At 47.1% G+C, this 16004-nt stretch overlaps 1 protein-coding gene across 1 annotated transcript in view; it reads right to left on the minus strand.

Moving 5' to 3' along the window:
- The window catches only part of EPHB1 (EPH receptor B1), a 425377-nt gene that overhangs the window by 82807 nt on the left and 326566 nt on the right, over positions 1 to 16004 (minus strand). Inside the window, exons 6-7 of the mRNA XM_024746227.1 lie at positions 10571 to 10695; positions 2485 to 2647 (exon numbers count right to left, since the gene is read on the minus strand). Coding sequence (XP_024601995.1) covers positions 2485 to 2647; positions 10571 to 10695 — 288 coding nt within the window. The remainder of the gene's footprint in view (positions 1 to 2484; positions 2648 to 10570; positions 10696 to 16004) is intronic.

Here is a 16004-nt window from a genome sequence, read left to right on the forward strand (position 1 = left end):
TGCTTCAACTCTCTGGGTGGAGGATGAGATTTCAAAAGACAAGGATGGGGCTTCCCTGGTGGCGCAGTGGTTGAGAGTCTGCCTGCCGATGCAGGGGACACGGGTTCGTGCCCCGGTCCGGGAAGATCCCACAGGCCACGGAGCGGCTGGGCCCGTGAGCCATGGCCACTAGGCCTGCGCGTCCGGAGCCTGTGCTCCGCAATGGGAGAGGCCATAACAGTGAGAGGCCCGCGTACCCTAAAAAAAAAAAAAAGACGAGGATGTTGTTCTTGAAGCCTCCCACTCTCTAGAAATCAATTTAAAAACTGAAGGTAGAGTTTCAGTTTCCCTCTGCTGTGAGCTTTATTGTAATATGTGTGTTTAAAGAAAAAATAACTTGGCAAAAAATAAAATAAAATTCATGTTAATTAAAACATTCCTAAGCCATGTGACCTTCACCCTTTCCCACTAATTTCTAGAGAGTCAGAGGTTTCGAGAACCCATATCTTTGGGTTTAGAAGTCTTCTTCTCCACCCACAGAGTTGAAGGATGGCTCTCAAACACTGGGGTGCATAAGAATCACCCAGAATACGTGGTAAACATGTAGATACCCTGCTGTATAAATGGGTTTAAAAAAAAAAAATGAGGTGAGCAAGTAAAAAGTTAGCAGGCTGTAGCTAAGAGCAGCCAGGACCAGAGCGGCTCTGCCCCACGTGGACATCACCTGCCCAAAGCAGGGTCACTGACCCTGGGCGGGATCCCATAGGTCCTGCCCGCCCCAGTGACCCTATCACTGACAACCTTCAGACTCATCTTTGTGCTGCAGGGAGGCCTGAAGCCTCAGCGAACATAATTACTACCGATGTGTGAACCTCAGTCATTAAGATAAATACTCTCGAATCTGGCCACTTACCAGAACTCTCCTACATCCAACCTCTGTTGGGTTTACAAAACTTAACCGCCAAATGTAAAAGGAATAGCCTTCTTGGGAGAAATTTGTTACTTCTTGATTTGTCTAGCAGAACTGCCAAGAGACCAGTACTCAGAGCATTTTGAGTTTGGGCTTTTAATCCTGTGTACCTCCTGATGCCAAAGTGCCCATAAATCTAGATGGTAAGTGAGGTGCAAAGAGGGGAACAGAATCCTTAAGGAACCAAAGACAGCCTGTGTTCTTTCATACCAGCAGTATTATTCATCTGGATAAAGTGGCTCACCTTTCTATCCTAGCTCACTATCCTCAAAATATGAACCAAAACTCACCTAAAATAAACTCAGAGCTGGCTGCAAACTCTCATCCTACAAAGGCCAGACAGCTCACATCAAAGCATCCAAGTACAGATCCCTGGGAAGTGGCGGGGAGAGCCCCCAGCTCAAGGCAGAGTCCTCACACTAGGATGCCCACCAGCATTGGCTTCTCTTACAATTTTTCATAAGAAAATGGATATTATAATTTTTATATAAAATCATTTGATTTTTAAATCTTTCTGATGACTCTTTAAATTGTTTCAAAATATAATATGGGTCAGTAGAAAACCTCAAGCCCTCTTAAGAGCTTCATCAGAGAGTGCTGGCCTAAAATAAAACGTTATGTAAGGGCAGAGTGTTTTCTATATCATTTAAGTAATGAAGGGAAATTAAAGGCTTTCAATCTGTGACACTGGGAATAGAGTGACACCTGGGAAAATATCAGGAAACAGCTCATCAGTGAATAAATAAATATAGAGAGATAGGTGGAGAGGTAGTAGATAGGTAAATGAACACATACACTACAGTAAGTGGCTAATGTAGAGACAGACACCCATACACAAGGCTGAGGTTACAGGGAATTGGATTTTCATAACAATTAAATGAGGAGATCTCAGAGGACTGGGGGCGATTGTTAAAACAGAGAACTAATAGAGTTCAAAGGTGGAAGTATTTTTGGTGACAGATTGTGTGGCCTTGGGGACATTTCGGTAACCAGTGGCTATGCTCTCTGGAGATGCCTCAGCAGGACCTACCGAGGGTCACACATGAAGCTGCTTCAAATATTCTGAGACACGTGGGACAGCCACTCCCCAAATTGTGTCCCTCTGTTTTCTTTCTGGAGTCCTCGGCTCAGGCAATGAGGCTGCGTGTTCAGCTCCCAGCCTCCAGAACAGAGGAGTGAAGTGGGAGTGAGGGTGAAACAACACAGGCACCAACAGAGGCATATTCTTGAGTTCTGTGTGCGTCTCACTGCTGTGCAAACGCAGGCCAACACGTGGGGGCCTCTGCGCATGTGGGGTACATAGACCTTTCCAAGGTAAATCCACTAGATATTGAGAAACAGGCCAGACTTCAGACAAATGCCCCGCCTAGTGAATCGAGGAGTCCACACAGCCCTACTGGTGACAAACACTTCCTTGGGAATTCCACTGGAATCCAGTTAGCAGTTGGCATTTTGGCTGCGAGTACAGCCTTGCGGGGGGCTCTTCCCTCCTCCAGCGGCCTGCCCTGTACCCAGGTCACCGGCCTGTCTCTTACCATCCGTCAGAGTCTGGAAGCACATCTTGCCGCTGAACTTGCCATAGCCGGCCACGGTGCGGGCGCGCACCTGGACCACGTACACCATGCCGGGCCGCAGGCCATCGATCCGTGCGGTGTTGGTCTGGCTCCTGGCCATGGAGGAGTTGAACTCGTTGTGTTCCTGCAGAAAAGCAAGGGGAAGAGGTGGGCAGCCTGCTCCTAAGCATGTGGGCCCCTCAGTTCTTGGTCCTGCGGACCTGCTAGAAGTTGTCCCCAGCCCCAAGCCATCCCTCGAAACAGGGTCAGGCTGGCCTGGACCTAAAGAATGCCAAATCAGCTCTGGACCATGTGGTGGTGATGCTCTGAAGAGAGGAGTCTGAGCAAATGGCTGAGCTCTCACGGACTGGCAAGGGAGACACAGTCATTTTCTACTCCTTCCCCTCTGGGGTTCAGAGACAGAATCACAAAGCACATCCAGGTTTGCAAACCCACTCTGGTCTCTGACCTCAGCCGAAGCAAACTGGGTCACGTTCACACCCTACCCGCCTCTCTCTGTGTTGCTTCTGCTGAGTCCTGGTCTTTCCTCTCCTCACTCAAGATCTTCTCAGTCACTCCGCACAGTGGCTGTTCTAGATCACTCCGTAAGGGCCCTCAAGTCCTTAGACAAATGGCTTTGTGTCTGCTCACTCTGCTGAAAACTTGAGGCCGTTCTGGACTACCTGCTTCTGCCTTCGCTTTGGTGTGTGTCCGTCTGGATCCCTGTAGTCTGAGTTCCTCTCCACCAGCATCTAGGGAGGACATGCCCCTTCTCCTGGAGAGCAGGGCCTGTGTCCTCACCTCTCCCACTATCCAGGGGGTCAGCCCCACCCTCCTGTGTGTCATTGTCTCCAGCACCTTCTGCCCTGCCTTCTGGAGTCCCTGTTACCTGCACACGTGTGTCCTCTGGCATGCACAGACCTTGCTTGGGTCTCTTCCTTCTGACCCTCCCATCCACCATGAGTGCCCTTAAAGGGTCCTTGCTTTTGCCATCCTTGCTGCTGATCTTGTGTAATATATGGTTTGCACCTGGACTTTTGTAGCCTCCCATCTTTTCTGCCATTCCCTCCCTACCCAAACTAAACTTCATTTGTAAAAAAGATCTCTGGGGGCTTCCCTGGTGGCACAGTGGTTGAGAATCTGCCTGCCAATGCAGGGGACATGGGTTTGAGCCCTGGTCTGGGAGGATCCCACATGCCTCAGAGCAACTAGGCCCGTGCACCACAACTACTGAGCCTGCGCATCTGGAGCCTGCGCTCCGCAATAAGAGAGGCCGCGTTAGTGAGAGGCCCACGCACCACGATGAAAAGTGGCCCCCGCTTGCCACAACTGGAGAAAGCCCTCACACAGAAACAAAGACCCAACACAGCAAAAATAAATAAATTAGTTAATAAACTCCTACCCCCAACATCTAAAAAAGAAACTCTAAGGGATACACGTTAATTTAAAAAAAAAAAAAGATCTCTGACTCTCTAAAGCTATTATCAGATAAAGACAAAACTCCTCAATCTCAGTCCATGGATCTTTCATAACAAAGTCAATTCCAATCTCCCACATCCCCCTAAATCGCCACCTTGCTGCCCCTCCAGGTACCACAGCCCTGGCCCCCAGGCCTTCGCTTAGGCTGTTTTCCCAGTTTGAAATGCCTCTCTCCAGGCCTCCTCTGCAGTCTCCAGGTTCCTTATGCTTACACCCCTCAAGGCCTCCTCTCCTAGGAAAGCACCCCTCACTATTGCAGCCCATGGACTCTCTTCACTGCTGCCCTTCATCCTTCCACCTAACCCTCAGCACTTTTGTGAACACCATTCCTGGTCTCTAATCATTCCCACGTGAGCATTGTGAAGATGGTGGCTTAACCTCCAGTGTGCAGGCACGGAAGTTTAGAGTCTGGGTCTGCCCCTGTTTTGCACCATGAATCTTAGAGCAAAATGGCAACATTAGTGAAAATGAAGATCTTGGGTCACTGAGAAAGAGGTCCCGAGTCCCACGTACAGATCTAGGGCACTGTGATGAGTTCTAGGCACAGCAGTCCAAGAAGCATGGTGACAAATGAGAGGAAAGCTGATGACCAGAGGTCTGTAAGCCACATCCTTAGTCAAAGGACAGAAGAAACATGGGGAGTTGAACCAGGACAAAAGAATACAGCCCCATGATAAGAAATTACTGGGGTTTAAAATATGAAGAAAGTCTACTTTGCAGAGGCAGAGATGACTGGATGTGTAATCATTCATTCATTTGGCCAGGCGGTCATACTGATGACACACTACCATGTGCTGGGCACAATACAAGGGCTGCAGGTACCAAGGCATGGTCCCTGCCCTTGGGTATGTGACATCGTGTGGTGTGGGGCCAAAAGCAAACAGAAGATGACAGCAGTGCTGAGTGAGTGACTTGGCAGAGGGCAGCTCAGGGGGTCCCCCAGCCTAGAGTGACAAGGCGGTTGAAAGGGGCTCCGAGAAAGGGTGACATGAGTGAGTCATGGAAGAGCAAAGAAATTAGCCCCATGGATGAGTGAGGAGAGTGAGAACTGAATAGAATATCCCCTGAGAACAGGATAAAACAGAATAAAAAAAAAAAAGCCCTAAAGGGCTTCAGGAGCCTGCAAATGAGTGGGCATCTCTGGAGCATAAGTGGTATGGGGGTGTTGATGAGTGGCTTGGGAGCAGTTGTAAGGGACTCCAGGTTAGAGGCCAGAGCAAAGAGACATGTGAACATTACATAGAGGCCCACGCTCATACTAAGTGAGGTGATATCCATTGGCCTCTGCGAGAGACGGCCTGGGGAGGGACCACCTGTCCATCCTTTGATCTACTTAAAAAGTAGGTGGATGGCCCCCCTCCCCAACCCAGCCCCCACCAATCAGGGATTCAGCAGAAAGAAGGTCGTCCACTCTAGAAGGGATGCCATCTAGAACTTTGGTCATTACTATCTTGACACGCTGGAGATCTGAAACGATGAAAATCTTAGTTCACCTTACGAATCAGGACAAAATCCCATTGCTACAAAATCCAGGTGACTGCCTGAATTCTCTGGTTTTACTGGAATCATATGCAAGTGTGCACTGCTTGAAATAAGTGAAGCATTGGATGGGCAGCTCTTTTACTGAAAAATGTGTTCTGGTATATTGGCATTTGGATTGTGAGGACCAAACATTAACCCATAATCACTTTATCATCTATGCATCCTTCAAGAAGTTCAATGATTAAAATGAGTATCAGTCCTTGTTCTCTCAGAACCATTAATCAACCTCAGGCAAACAAGTGAGAGTGAAGAGCAGGGTTGCTTTTTGTTGTTGTTTTTCTTTCTTTTTTTTTGGTTGCTTGTGACTGATTTCACAAGTGTATGGGAGACAGAGGCTGCAGCTGTTGAAGGCAGAGACCACATCTTCTTTCTCCATCCCCAATGCATAGCACAGGGCTTGTCCTGCCTGAGTGCCCAACACCTCTGTGCTAAATGAATGAATAAAGAGCACACTTTGGACCAGTCATTTTAACCCATCGATGGAGCACAAGACATTGCCAGAGTCTGAAAGAGTTCCTATGAGAAAATGATCCTAAATTTGAAGGGTAGAAATTCCCAAGGCCTAAAGCGGCCCCTTCTCACCTAGACAGTTAATATGAAGGGTGAGTACACGTCTAAACACTTAGTCATTAAGACAGCCGAGGGCAGCTGTAGATGCTCCTCCCTTGGTTTGCCTAAAAGTGCTGATGCCAGGAGTGAAAAGTGCTACAAGACAGTAAACAAGAGGGAATGATGAATGGAAATGTATTAAAATGAGGAAGAAGATGAACATGGGAGAGACCCTGGAAGTGTCATCAGCTCGATGGCATCTGAGCTCTCTATTAATGAGCTGTTGCAGGAGATGAAAGTCTCTTTGATTCTACTCACAGCACTGAGATTGAAAGGTGTACCAAGCACAAACCATGAGTGTGATATGGAGCAGGAGATCTGGGCTTGGAGAACTACAGCCTATGGCCAGCTACCTGTTTCTGTAAATAAAGTTTTATTGGATCCCAGCCATGCCCATCTATTGACATCTATTGCCCATGGCTGCTTTCCTGCTACAAAGGCAGAGTTGAGTAGTCGGGCTAGAGACTCTATGGCCCACAAGCCTAAAATATTTACTACCTGGTCCTCACAGAAAAATGGTGCTGATTCCTGGTTTAGAAGAAGTAATGCAGGATGGAGGAATGATGAGTTCAGTTTCTTTGGACTGAACCCAGGACATCTGCTGGGCTGAGTTCTACTTGTGTTTGCATCTTCTTAAGACCAGGATTCCACAGCCTTGTGGAGCAGGAAGGGAAACCATTCTGGTTACAAGCATTTGGATTGAAAATTAAGATCCAATCTCTTATTTCAGGGGGCCATGCTAATTTTCAGATCCTCAGCATCAGCACAATTGCATCCAGTCCTACACTGAGCTCAGAAATATACTGAAATATAGTAAAAAATATCTATAGTTCTAGTTCTGTGGTTCTCTAGCTGCGACCTGTGAGGTCATGGGTAAGTCATTTAACTTTTCTGTGACTTAGTTCCATCATCCATAAATTGGTTATACCTGGCTTTCAAGTATCTTTCTTTTATTTCTTTTAAGGATCAGAAGTAATATATTTGGCATATAATAGGCACTCAACATATGATGAATTATTATCATTGGGACTATTATTTCAAAATACCCTCACAAGGCAATGTCCTTCCTTTAGACATATTAGAAGTGGTCAAGGCATGTAATGTATTTTATAGTCAAGCACTTTATACGTGAGGAAGAGTTCTATCGTAATATACCAAATGGCAACCAGTGCTTAGGAGAAGAATCTTCTGCGTCCCTAAAAACAGCATTCTATCTTCTGGGACAATGAAATCCTTCACTGAGGTGCGGAAGCCCCCTCAGGCCTTGAGCTACTGTGCGTGTGTTCTGTTAATAATTGGTATAAATTACTGAGAAGTAGGGACAGGGCCTAAGATGGGAGAATAATCTTCCTTCATAGTGTCAGAAGTTGAGGTCAACTACAGTTTGTACGGGGAAAGGCCGTGGAGGACTCGGGTGTGGGCTGGGGAATGAGGAGTCAGGGGACACAGGCATGAGCCTCATGGTTTCGGTTCTGCTCCTTTCACCCCCATCCCAGGGTGAATGCCCTTGGCACGGCAGGTGAGGAGAAGGACCGGTGGTTTCCCATGCGTCCAGCCCATTCCCAGCACCGCCCGGGCTGCAGGGCAAAGAACCCAGGCTATAGACTCCCTTTCTAGCTGTGTGACCTGAGCAACTGGGCTTTGTTTTTTTCAACTTCTTTGTGCATTTGTTTCTTTTACCTAAAACAACGATACTAAGATTTACTACACTCAGTTGTGAAAGGGGAGAGGAGATGATGTTTAGAAAGCCTGTGACACCCAACAGGGGCACGCTAGGGAGAAAGTATTATTATTTATCTGAGATGAGCCATAAGGCTCAAGTTCACGTGTGTGTGGGAAGGGGGGGCTGGGTGGGACCTTACTGGTGACTCTGACATCACACCATATATGGCCAAGCATAATATCCTACTGGACTTGGTCAATAGAACTAGGTCTAGGTCAACTTGAACTTGGTCTAGGTCAACTTTGGTGATGAAACGAGGCCATGTAATCAATAGGTCCAAATATGTCCAAAACATTTTTGGATTGGTCCAACATTTACTTTACTAAATGATAAAAAAAATCTAGTAAATAAGGGTCCCCAATTCAAAGTTGAATGGATATAATGGCTGCTTATGAATCCATACCATTTGAGTTACCCCCAATTCCCTGAATTATCAAAATCAACTGTCTACAAAACCCAGTTTCCTCTAAATGAGTAGAAAACCGCCTAACCCTCACCTTGCTTGCAAGTTCGGCTGTAATGGCTGAAGGGCACACCTCCTTGCAGGCTAGACTGGTGATCCACCTGAGCTTCTGCTTTCAGGGAGGTAAATTGGTGCCATTTTACAAGTGTGAAAACTGACCTAGAGTAAGTGGTTCAGTAATGGGCCATGGCTGTGTGTCTGTCAGTTATGGACGGCCCTGGAATCCAGGGCTCCCTTCCCAGTGCAGTCATGCTCCACTTTCAACACTGCCTCCATGTTGGAGGCTGCAGGTCTTCATCCCTGTTCCTCTTCGTATCCCCACTGATGCACTGGATGATCTCACCCATACCATCCACACACTGGCAACTTCCAAATGGTCGTCTCCAGCCCGTCCTCTCCCCTGAACTCCAGATGTGCACATCTAGCTGCCTGCTCCACATCTATGCTTGGCTATCTCAGGGGAATTTTAGACATGGAGCTGAACTTTGGTCCCTTCCCTCACCCCAGACAGGCTCAGCCTACAGTGATCCTCTTCTCAGCCACTGGTGTTGCCATTTTTCTAGTGACTCAGGCCCAAACCCTCCCACATCCAAAACCCAACCTGTTGGAAATCCCATTGGTTTGTCTTTAGTTTATACCCCTGGAAATCAACTATGTTTCATCAGCCATCTGCTTCCACTTTGATTCAAGCCACCATCATCCTTGTCTTAGATGATTGTAATCTAACAGGTCTATTTTCAGTGGAAAAGCCTGAATGACCCTTTTAAAATGTAAGTCAAATTTTGTTTCTCCTCTGCACCAAACCCTGCTATGGATTCCCATCTTATTCAGCGGAAAGGCTCAAGTTCTTAAGGCCTAACATGAGCACCTCCTCTGATTACCTCTCCCCTGACTACTATTTTCCCATTGCTCGTATGACTCCAGTCATGCCAGTCTCCTTCCTGCTCCTTGAACCAACAGTCATGATCTCACCTCAGTGCCTTTGCACAGGCTCTCTATTCCCCAGATGCCTGCTTCACAACACCCTTATCTCCTGCAGGTCTTTACTTAGAACTTACCTTCTCTAAGAGGCCCACCTTTACCATTCTATTTATTTCTGCAACCTACTCCTCCCCCAAACCTGACTCTCCTGACCCCATTGACCTTGATCTGCTTCCCCCCATCAATTTACACTCATTTTCTAACACACTATATGAGATCTTTATTTGTTATATTCATTATTCATTGTCTCTCTCTTTCTGTTGGAAAGTAAGCTTCTTGAGGGCAGGAATCCTTGTTTTGACCACTAATGTATCTTAGAATAGTAACTGCCAAATAGCAGGCACTCAATAAATACTTGCCGAATAATAAAGGAATAAATCAGGTATTTGCAAAAATATTGTGTTGGGTCAGTATAGAAAGTACTCTATTTTCCTGGGATTTTGCAAATGCTATAGATCACCATGGTGGAAGGAAAGCCCTGCTTCCCCCACAGATAGGCCAGGGGTCAACTCCACAGGGCACCATTTCCCTCTTCTTGGCAGGGCAGGCCCTGCTGTAGCCCCCAGCAGCAGCTGTGAGAGAGCAGTCAAGGGAAATAACACACAAATTTCTATTTCGATTAATTTCTACCTATCCTTTTACATTTCCATTTAAATATTTGAAACCTCCATACATAGCTCAGCACAGTAGTATGTGCATATAATTTATAAATAAACAATCTTATATTGGAGGTATATGGTCAAAAACTTTGAAAAACACCAGTTTAGGTAATTTCCTGGTGGTACATTGGTAAGGACTCTGTGCTTTCACTGCTGTGGCCCTGGGTTCAGTCCCTGGTTGGGGAACTAAGATCCTGTAAGCTATGTGGTACGGCCATAAAAGAAAAAGAAAAAAAGACTAGTTTTCAAAACCACAGAATCTTCAGAAAGTTCAAGGGACACCTGGTGGGTGTGTAGCATCTGCATTAGTATAGCAAGTATGTGGCTGGGAGAATGGGATTAGTCCTGCCCATCCATGACAGCCCAGTGAGTGGTGCAGACAGCGGGGTTGGAAGGTTCTCTCTTGAGCTGGTACAGAAAGTGCCCGGGCTTTGGAGGCCTTTTCTGGGGCAGAGCTGGGAGCACGCTCAGGGAGCCTCTGATCTGTGTCACCAGATTCCTCCCCCACTCAGGACTCCCTCCAGCCTGTCTCCCTGGGACCTCAGCTGACCACCACCCATGGAAAAGTGGCTGGCCCTGGGTCTTGCAAGCCTGCAGGCAGGGCTGGCTCACCTTCTCATAGTACCGGATCTCATAGTCCAGGATGATGCCATTGGGCTGCTCCGGCTGCGGCCATGACAAGGTGATGCTCCTCATGGTGGCACTGACCTGGTGCATGATGGGGACAGTGGAAGGGGCTGCAGAGAGAGGAAGAGACAGGGCAGATGAACAGACCCTCGATTATACGAGAAGTGCTGTCTTTCAGAGAAAAAGAGGCAGAGAAATGTCATTGGACATTTCTCATCAACTAAGCTGGATCTATAGAACTTTCTGTGGGTTTTGCAGAACAAATGGAGTTTGGGTACCAAAGGAGAGAACAGGTGACAATTTAGGACAGGAGAACATGTGTGAGGGTAGGGAACAGAGTGGACAGGAAGAAAAAAGGTTTGACCAAAACAAGAGATGGCTGGAGAAATCACAGGAAAACAGTGTGGGTGGGGAAAGTTGGAGACAGGCATGGAGGATGTGACCAGCAGGACAAATCCAGGCTTCAGGCAGTGGGACAAGAGGCGTGATGGAATGTCTTTGAGCAGATGGTGTTGAAGGAACCTCAGTCTTGCGGGAATGGGCTGAGCCATCACAGAGAAGAGGATCTAGAGGCAAGACCTGACAGAGAGAGAGTCGAGCTGGTCAGTACAGAATTGCTGTGCAGTGAAAAGGAACATTCTAGCAAACATCTCCTTCTGAGACTGCATGGAAGATTTTGGTGCATTTCCAAAGGAAGAGAGGTGGCATCTCTCAAGAAGACATGAACACAGACCAAAAACAGAGTTCTTGTAGACTTCTGTCAGAGTTTTCCAAATGAAGACATTTGCTGTCGAGAGCTCACAAATATAAATGAAGAAATGATACACAAACCAAACATTTGGAAACAGAATAATAATTCCAAAATCTGTGAAGTGCTTCCGAAATCTCTCTTTAAAAAGAATAATATTTATTTCCCAATTCAACATTTTTCACACAGTGTAAGTAAAATGAAAACAGTCTGGAGATAATAAATGAGGGTTGTCTGTCTAGGAGAAGAGGCGGGTGATGGATGAGGCTGCAGTCTGTGCTCTACTCAGGGGCTGTTCCATTTAGTCCTGGCACTTCTGCAGTGTTGAAGATCGCTTCCTCACACGAACTCCACTTTACAAGACTTTCTCTGGGGACCATGGCTGAGTGACATTTACTATCCTGGATTTAAGTTAACAGATTCCCCTGCAAGACCTGAAATTACAGAGCACAGGTACCGGGTCACAGGCAGTTCCTCATTCTCCACGATCCACGGACTCTCAGTGAGAACCTATGGCATGAGGCCCCTGGGCCGGGGTGGAGACACAGAGCTGTGAAGATACCCACAGTCCAGGGGAGCCGTAAGGAGAGCACAGAGTGAGAGGTGCTGTGATGAGCCCTTAGAATTGCAGTGTCTGCCTGGGACTTTGCCCGGTTCCCATTAGAGACCTCATCATGGCCGTGAAAATGTGCCCCTCAGAGCTCCTACCCCTGGGAGCATAATTGCCTAATGACCCCAGCTGCTGCATTCTGCGATCCATCACTGCATCCACGCAGAGCCTACTTCCCACATGCTGTTCCCAGCCAATGACTGAGAATGGCGGGGATGCTAAGGCAGGTCCGGTCCTGAATCTTCTGATGGGCAACTTCTGCTCAAATACTGCCCACTGGATATCCCAACACTTCCCTGTAACTTGCGGCAGTCTAAGACTCTTCCCACTCAATCCTCCTTCCTTTTCTCTCTCCTTCAAAGGGATCAGACCTTCATTGTGGTCTGATAGCTCTCCCAGCCTCCTCTGGCCTCCACCCCATTTCCCTAGTAAATCTGATCCCATCCGATCCCATCTTGGTGTCTGCTTCGTGGAGGACCTGAGTTGATGCAGTCCTGAATACCCCTATCAAGTATTCCCTGCCCTGCCCTGCTGCATTCCCAGGGATGGGAAGCTCACTGCCTCCAGAAGCTGCCGCTCCATACCTGGATACCTCTCACCAATTTGCATGTCTTCCTTATTCTTATCTGAAATATGTCTTCTTCCTACCGGTCTCAGTTCTGCCAAGTGAAGTAATATAGAATGTTCCCTCTTCCACAGAATGGCTTGTTAAATAGCGAAAGAAACTATTGCGGTCTCCCCTGAGTTTTTCCTGCTGAAAAGAATGGCCAGATACTATGAACATTTCTCCCATGATATGCCGGCACCTGAGGTGGCTTTTTTCCACACGGGGCTCATGTTACCTAAATCTCTTTAGGCATAAGGCCCAGAGGTGAACCCAGTTCTCTCACTGCTGTTTGAACAGCAAAGATTAGAGTAAAACTAATATCCACCATGATCTGTGTACTATACATCTATTAATATGACCATTAGCCTTTGCTTCAAAAACATGTCCCTGCTATTTGATTTTTTTTTTTGCTGTACGCGGGCCTCTCACTGCCATGGCCTCTCCCGCTGTGGAGCACAGGCTCCGGACGCGCAGCCTCAGCGGCTATGGCTCACGGGTCCAGCCGCTCTGCGGCATGTGGGATCTTCCCAGACTGGGGCATGAACCCGCGTCCCCTGCATCGGCAGGCGGACTCTCAACCACTGCGCCACCAGGGAGGCCCCTGCTACTTGATTTTGAAACCACAGTCAGTATAACCTTTAGGTTTTCCCATGGTATGCTCCTCACCTTTTGTCTGTAGAGTTGGCTTTTAGCTTTGACTACAGGGATTTACATGTGCCTTTATGGTGCTAATTTGGCCTATGAGTGTGGTAAGTTGAAATAATTTTTGATCCTGACTCAACCATCAAATGCATCTTCTCTTCCTCCCAACTTAGGATCATGGCCCAGATCCATTAATCAGCTATTTAAACAAATATTTATTGAGCATCTGTCATGTGCCAGTAATCGTTCTAGGTTGTAGAGATTCCCTAGTGAACAAATTAATATTTCTTGCCTTCATAGAGCTTCTTTTCTAGTGGAGGGATTCAGAGACTAGACATAATAAATACATACAGTACAAGGTATGTTAAAAATATTAAGTACAACGGGAAAAAAATGGAGCAGAGGAGGAGGGATACAGAATGCCAAAATATAGGAGGCCAGCCAGGGGAAGACTGCAATTTTGAGTCTTGTGTTCGGCCAGGCCTTGTCTGAGAAGTAGACGCAGGAGCACAGAGATGAAAGAGGACAAAGAGGGAGACAGGTGGATGCCTGGGAGAAGAGCATGCGAGAGGGAGAGGCCAGGGCAAAGTTTCTGATGTGGGAGCATCCCGGTGTTTCAGGGAAACAGAAAAAAGCCAGTGGGACTGATGCAGAAACGAGGTCACAAATGGTAGGGCCCCCAGAGACACTAAAAGCGGATGTTGGCTTCTACTGAGAGACATGGGGACCCATGGGAGGGTCACAAACAGGGGAGTGACATCATGTGAGTTACATGTTACCGGTATCACCCTGTGCTATATTGCTAATGGAGTGCAGGGGCCGTGTGAAAGCTGAAAGAATAATCCAGCTGGAAGATCATGGTGACTTGGACCAGGCTTGGAGTGGTGGAGGTGGTGAGAGAGGAGATGGTCAGATTCTGAATATATTTGGAATATATCTCAATGGCTGTGTTTCTGGTCTGAGCAGCTGGAAAAGTGGGGTAGCCATCGACTGAGATCAGGGACGACATCGGTACAGTTTGGGAGGAAAGAACAGGTGATCCACTTCGGACCTGCTGGCTTTAAGACATCCAGGATGTCCCAGAGGAGATGATGGGTAGGCAGATGCATGTCGAAGAGGTCCAGACTGGAGTTATAAATGTGAAGTCATCATATTTCAAAGATATTAAAAGCACTGGAAATGACAGAAATCACCAAGAGAAGCAGAAGAGGATATATAGTCTGAGATTCAGGAGGTGATGGGAAAGCCACCAAGGGGCCTGAGAAAGAAGGCCAGTGATGTGGAAGGAGAACCAGAGAGTGTGATCGCCTAGAAATCAAGCGGCAGTCAGCCTTCCCCGGAGGACAGGATGTGTGAGATGCCACTGCTGAGTCACCATAGTGAAACTAGGCAGTGAGTATGGATTTAGTACAGGCTGAATGGTTAACGGGGTGCCTGGGATTTTTCTTCCCAAGGCCTGTGTGCGCTGTGCAGAGACCCAAGAGAGGATGAAGGAGCTTCAGGAAAGTGAGGCAGTGTTCTGGAGTCAGTCTGGATGGTTTGGGATCCTGCTGGGCCCACCAAGATGGATGGGAACAGCCCCTATTAATCCTCCCCTCTCTACACTATCCCCGGCCACCGCCCACCACACTGAAAGGGCTGCCCTTTCAGGCCTCTGTGGAAACACGATTCCGTTGACAAGTTTTTTATCATGTCAGTGTCATATAGGTTTTCAGGATCCTTCTGCCTCAAAAGCTGAAGCATCATGTATTAAAAATTAGAAAGTTTAATCCCAATGGCCTGAGGATTTTTGGTGGGCTTGGTTCTTTATTTTGCCTCTAATCCCTGGAAAGCCATCATTCAAAACTCAGCATATATGCCAACCATTGTGCCACACCCCTGCTCTAATCACTCAAGACAGAAGGACAAGTAAGAAAGTCACAGCCCTGCTTGAAGGTCCCATTTGGGGTCAAATGGCAAAGAGGTAAGGTGATCCAGACGCAATGGATAGTCAAATCCACTGAGAGGAGTGTCCCTGTTATACAGGTGGCAAGGACCTCCCAGCAGGCCAGCAGCAGCACACAGATCCAGGAGAAGCTGCCGGAGGGTGACAGTCACCTCCGCCAGCATTTCTCAGATTTATGGTGATGACACCATCGTCACGGGCCCCCTGGCAGGCCATCTATTCTCATACAGGTCACTCTAAATGTCTTACCTTTTAACTGAGATGGGATTTTGCACAGGGGAGAAAGTAAGAAAGTATCACGCCTCCTCCCTGAAGATCAGAACAGCTTACATTTGGTACTCTGCCATCAGTGATCACTTACGGTGACAAATGCTTTTTTCCTTCTCCAAGAGCAAATGCCACCTCTAAATCTGCTGTTTCACATGCAATAAAACCTTCAGACAAAACAAAATAAAAAAGAGCTCAGGTATCCACTCAAACACCAACTTCTCTTAGCAAAACTAAGGCAGGCTAAGACAGGAAGGGAAAATTAATTCAAAGCAGCAGCCCCTGGGACCCCTGAATACAATAGTTTGAACAGTATGTCCTGGCCAGCTGTCTTTTCTCCATAAACCAACCTGCGTCCTAAGATGAAGGGACAGTTTCACTGAATGCTTGAAAGAGTCTCTCCCTCACAAGCACACAGAATGTTTTTGACTAAATTAAACATTTTACAGAGAGAAGGAAATGAAAATTATTAAACTTTAGCAAATAAGCAAATATAGACCTTTCTTTAGAAAAAATACGGACAAAGAATTAGTTTAGGGGCTATTTGGAAAGAAGGTACTGAAGGATCAAGAAAGATGTGTTTGCAGACATAGAGACCAC

The sequence above is a fragment of the Neophocaena asiaeorientalis genome, unplaced genomic scaffold, assembly GCF_003031525.2.
Source record: "Neophocaena asiaeorientalis asiaeorientalis breed wild unplaced genomic scaffold, Neophocaena_asiaeorientalis_V1.1 scaffold437, whole genome shotgun sequence".
In the NCBI taxonomy this organism is placed as follows: Eukaryota; Metazoa; Chordata; class Mammalia; order Artiodactyla; family Phocoenidae; genus Neophocaena; species Neophocaena asiaeorientalis.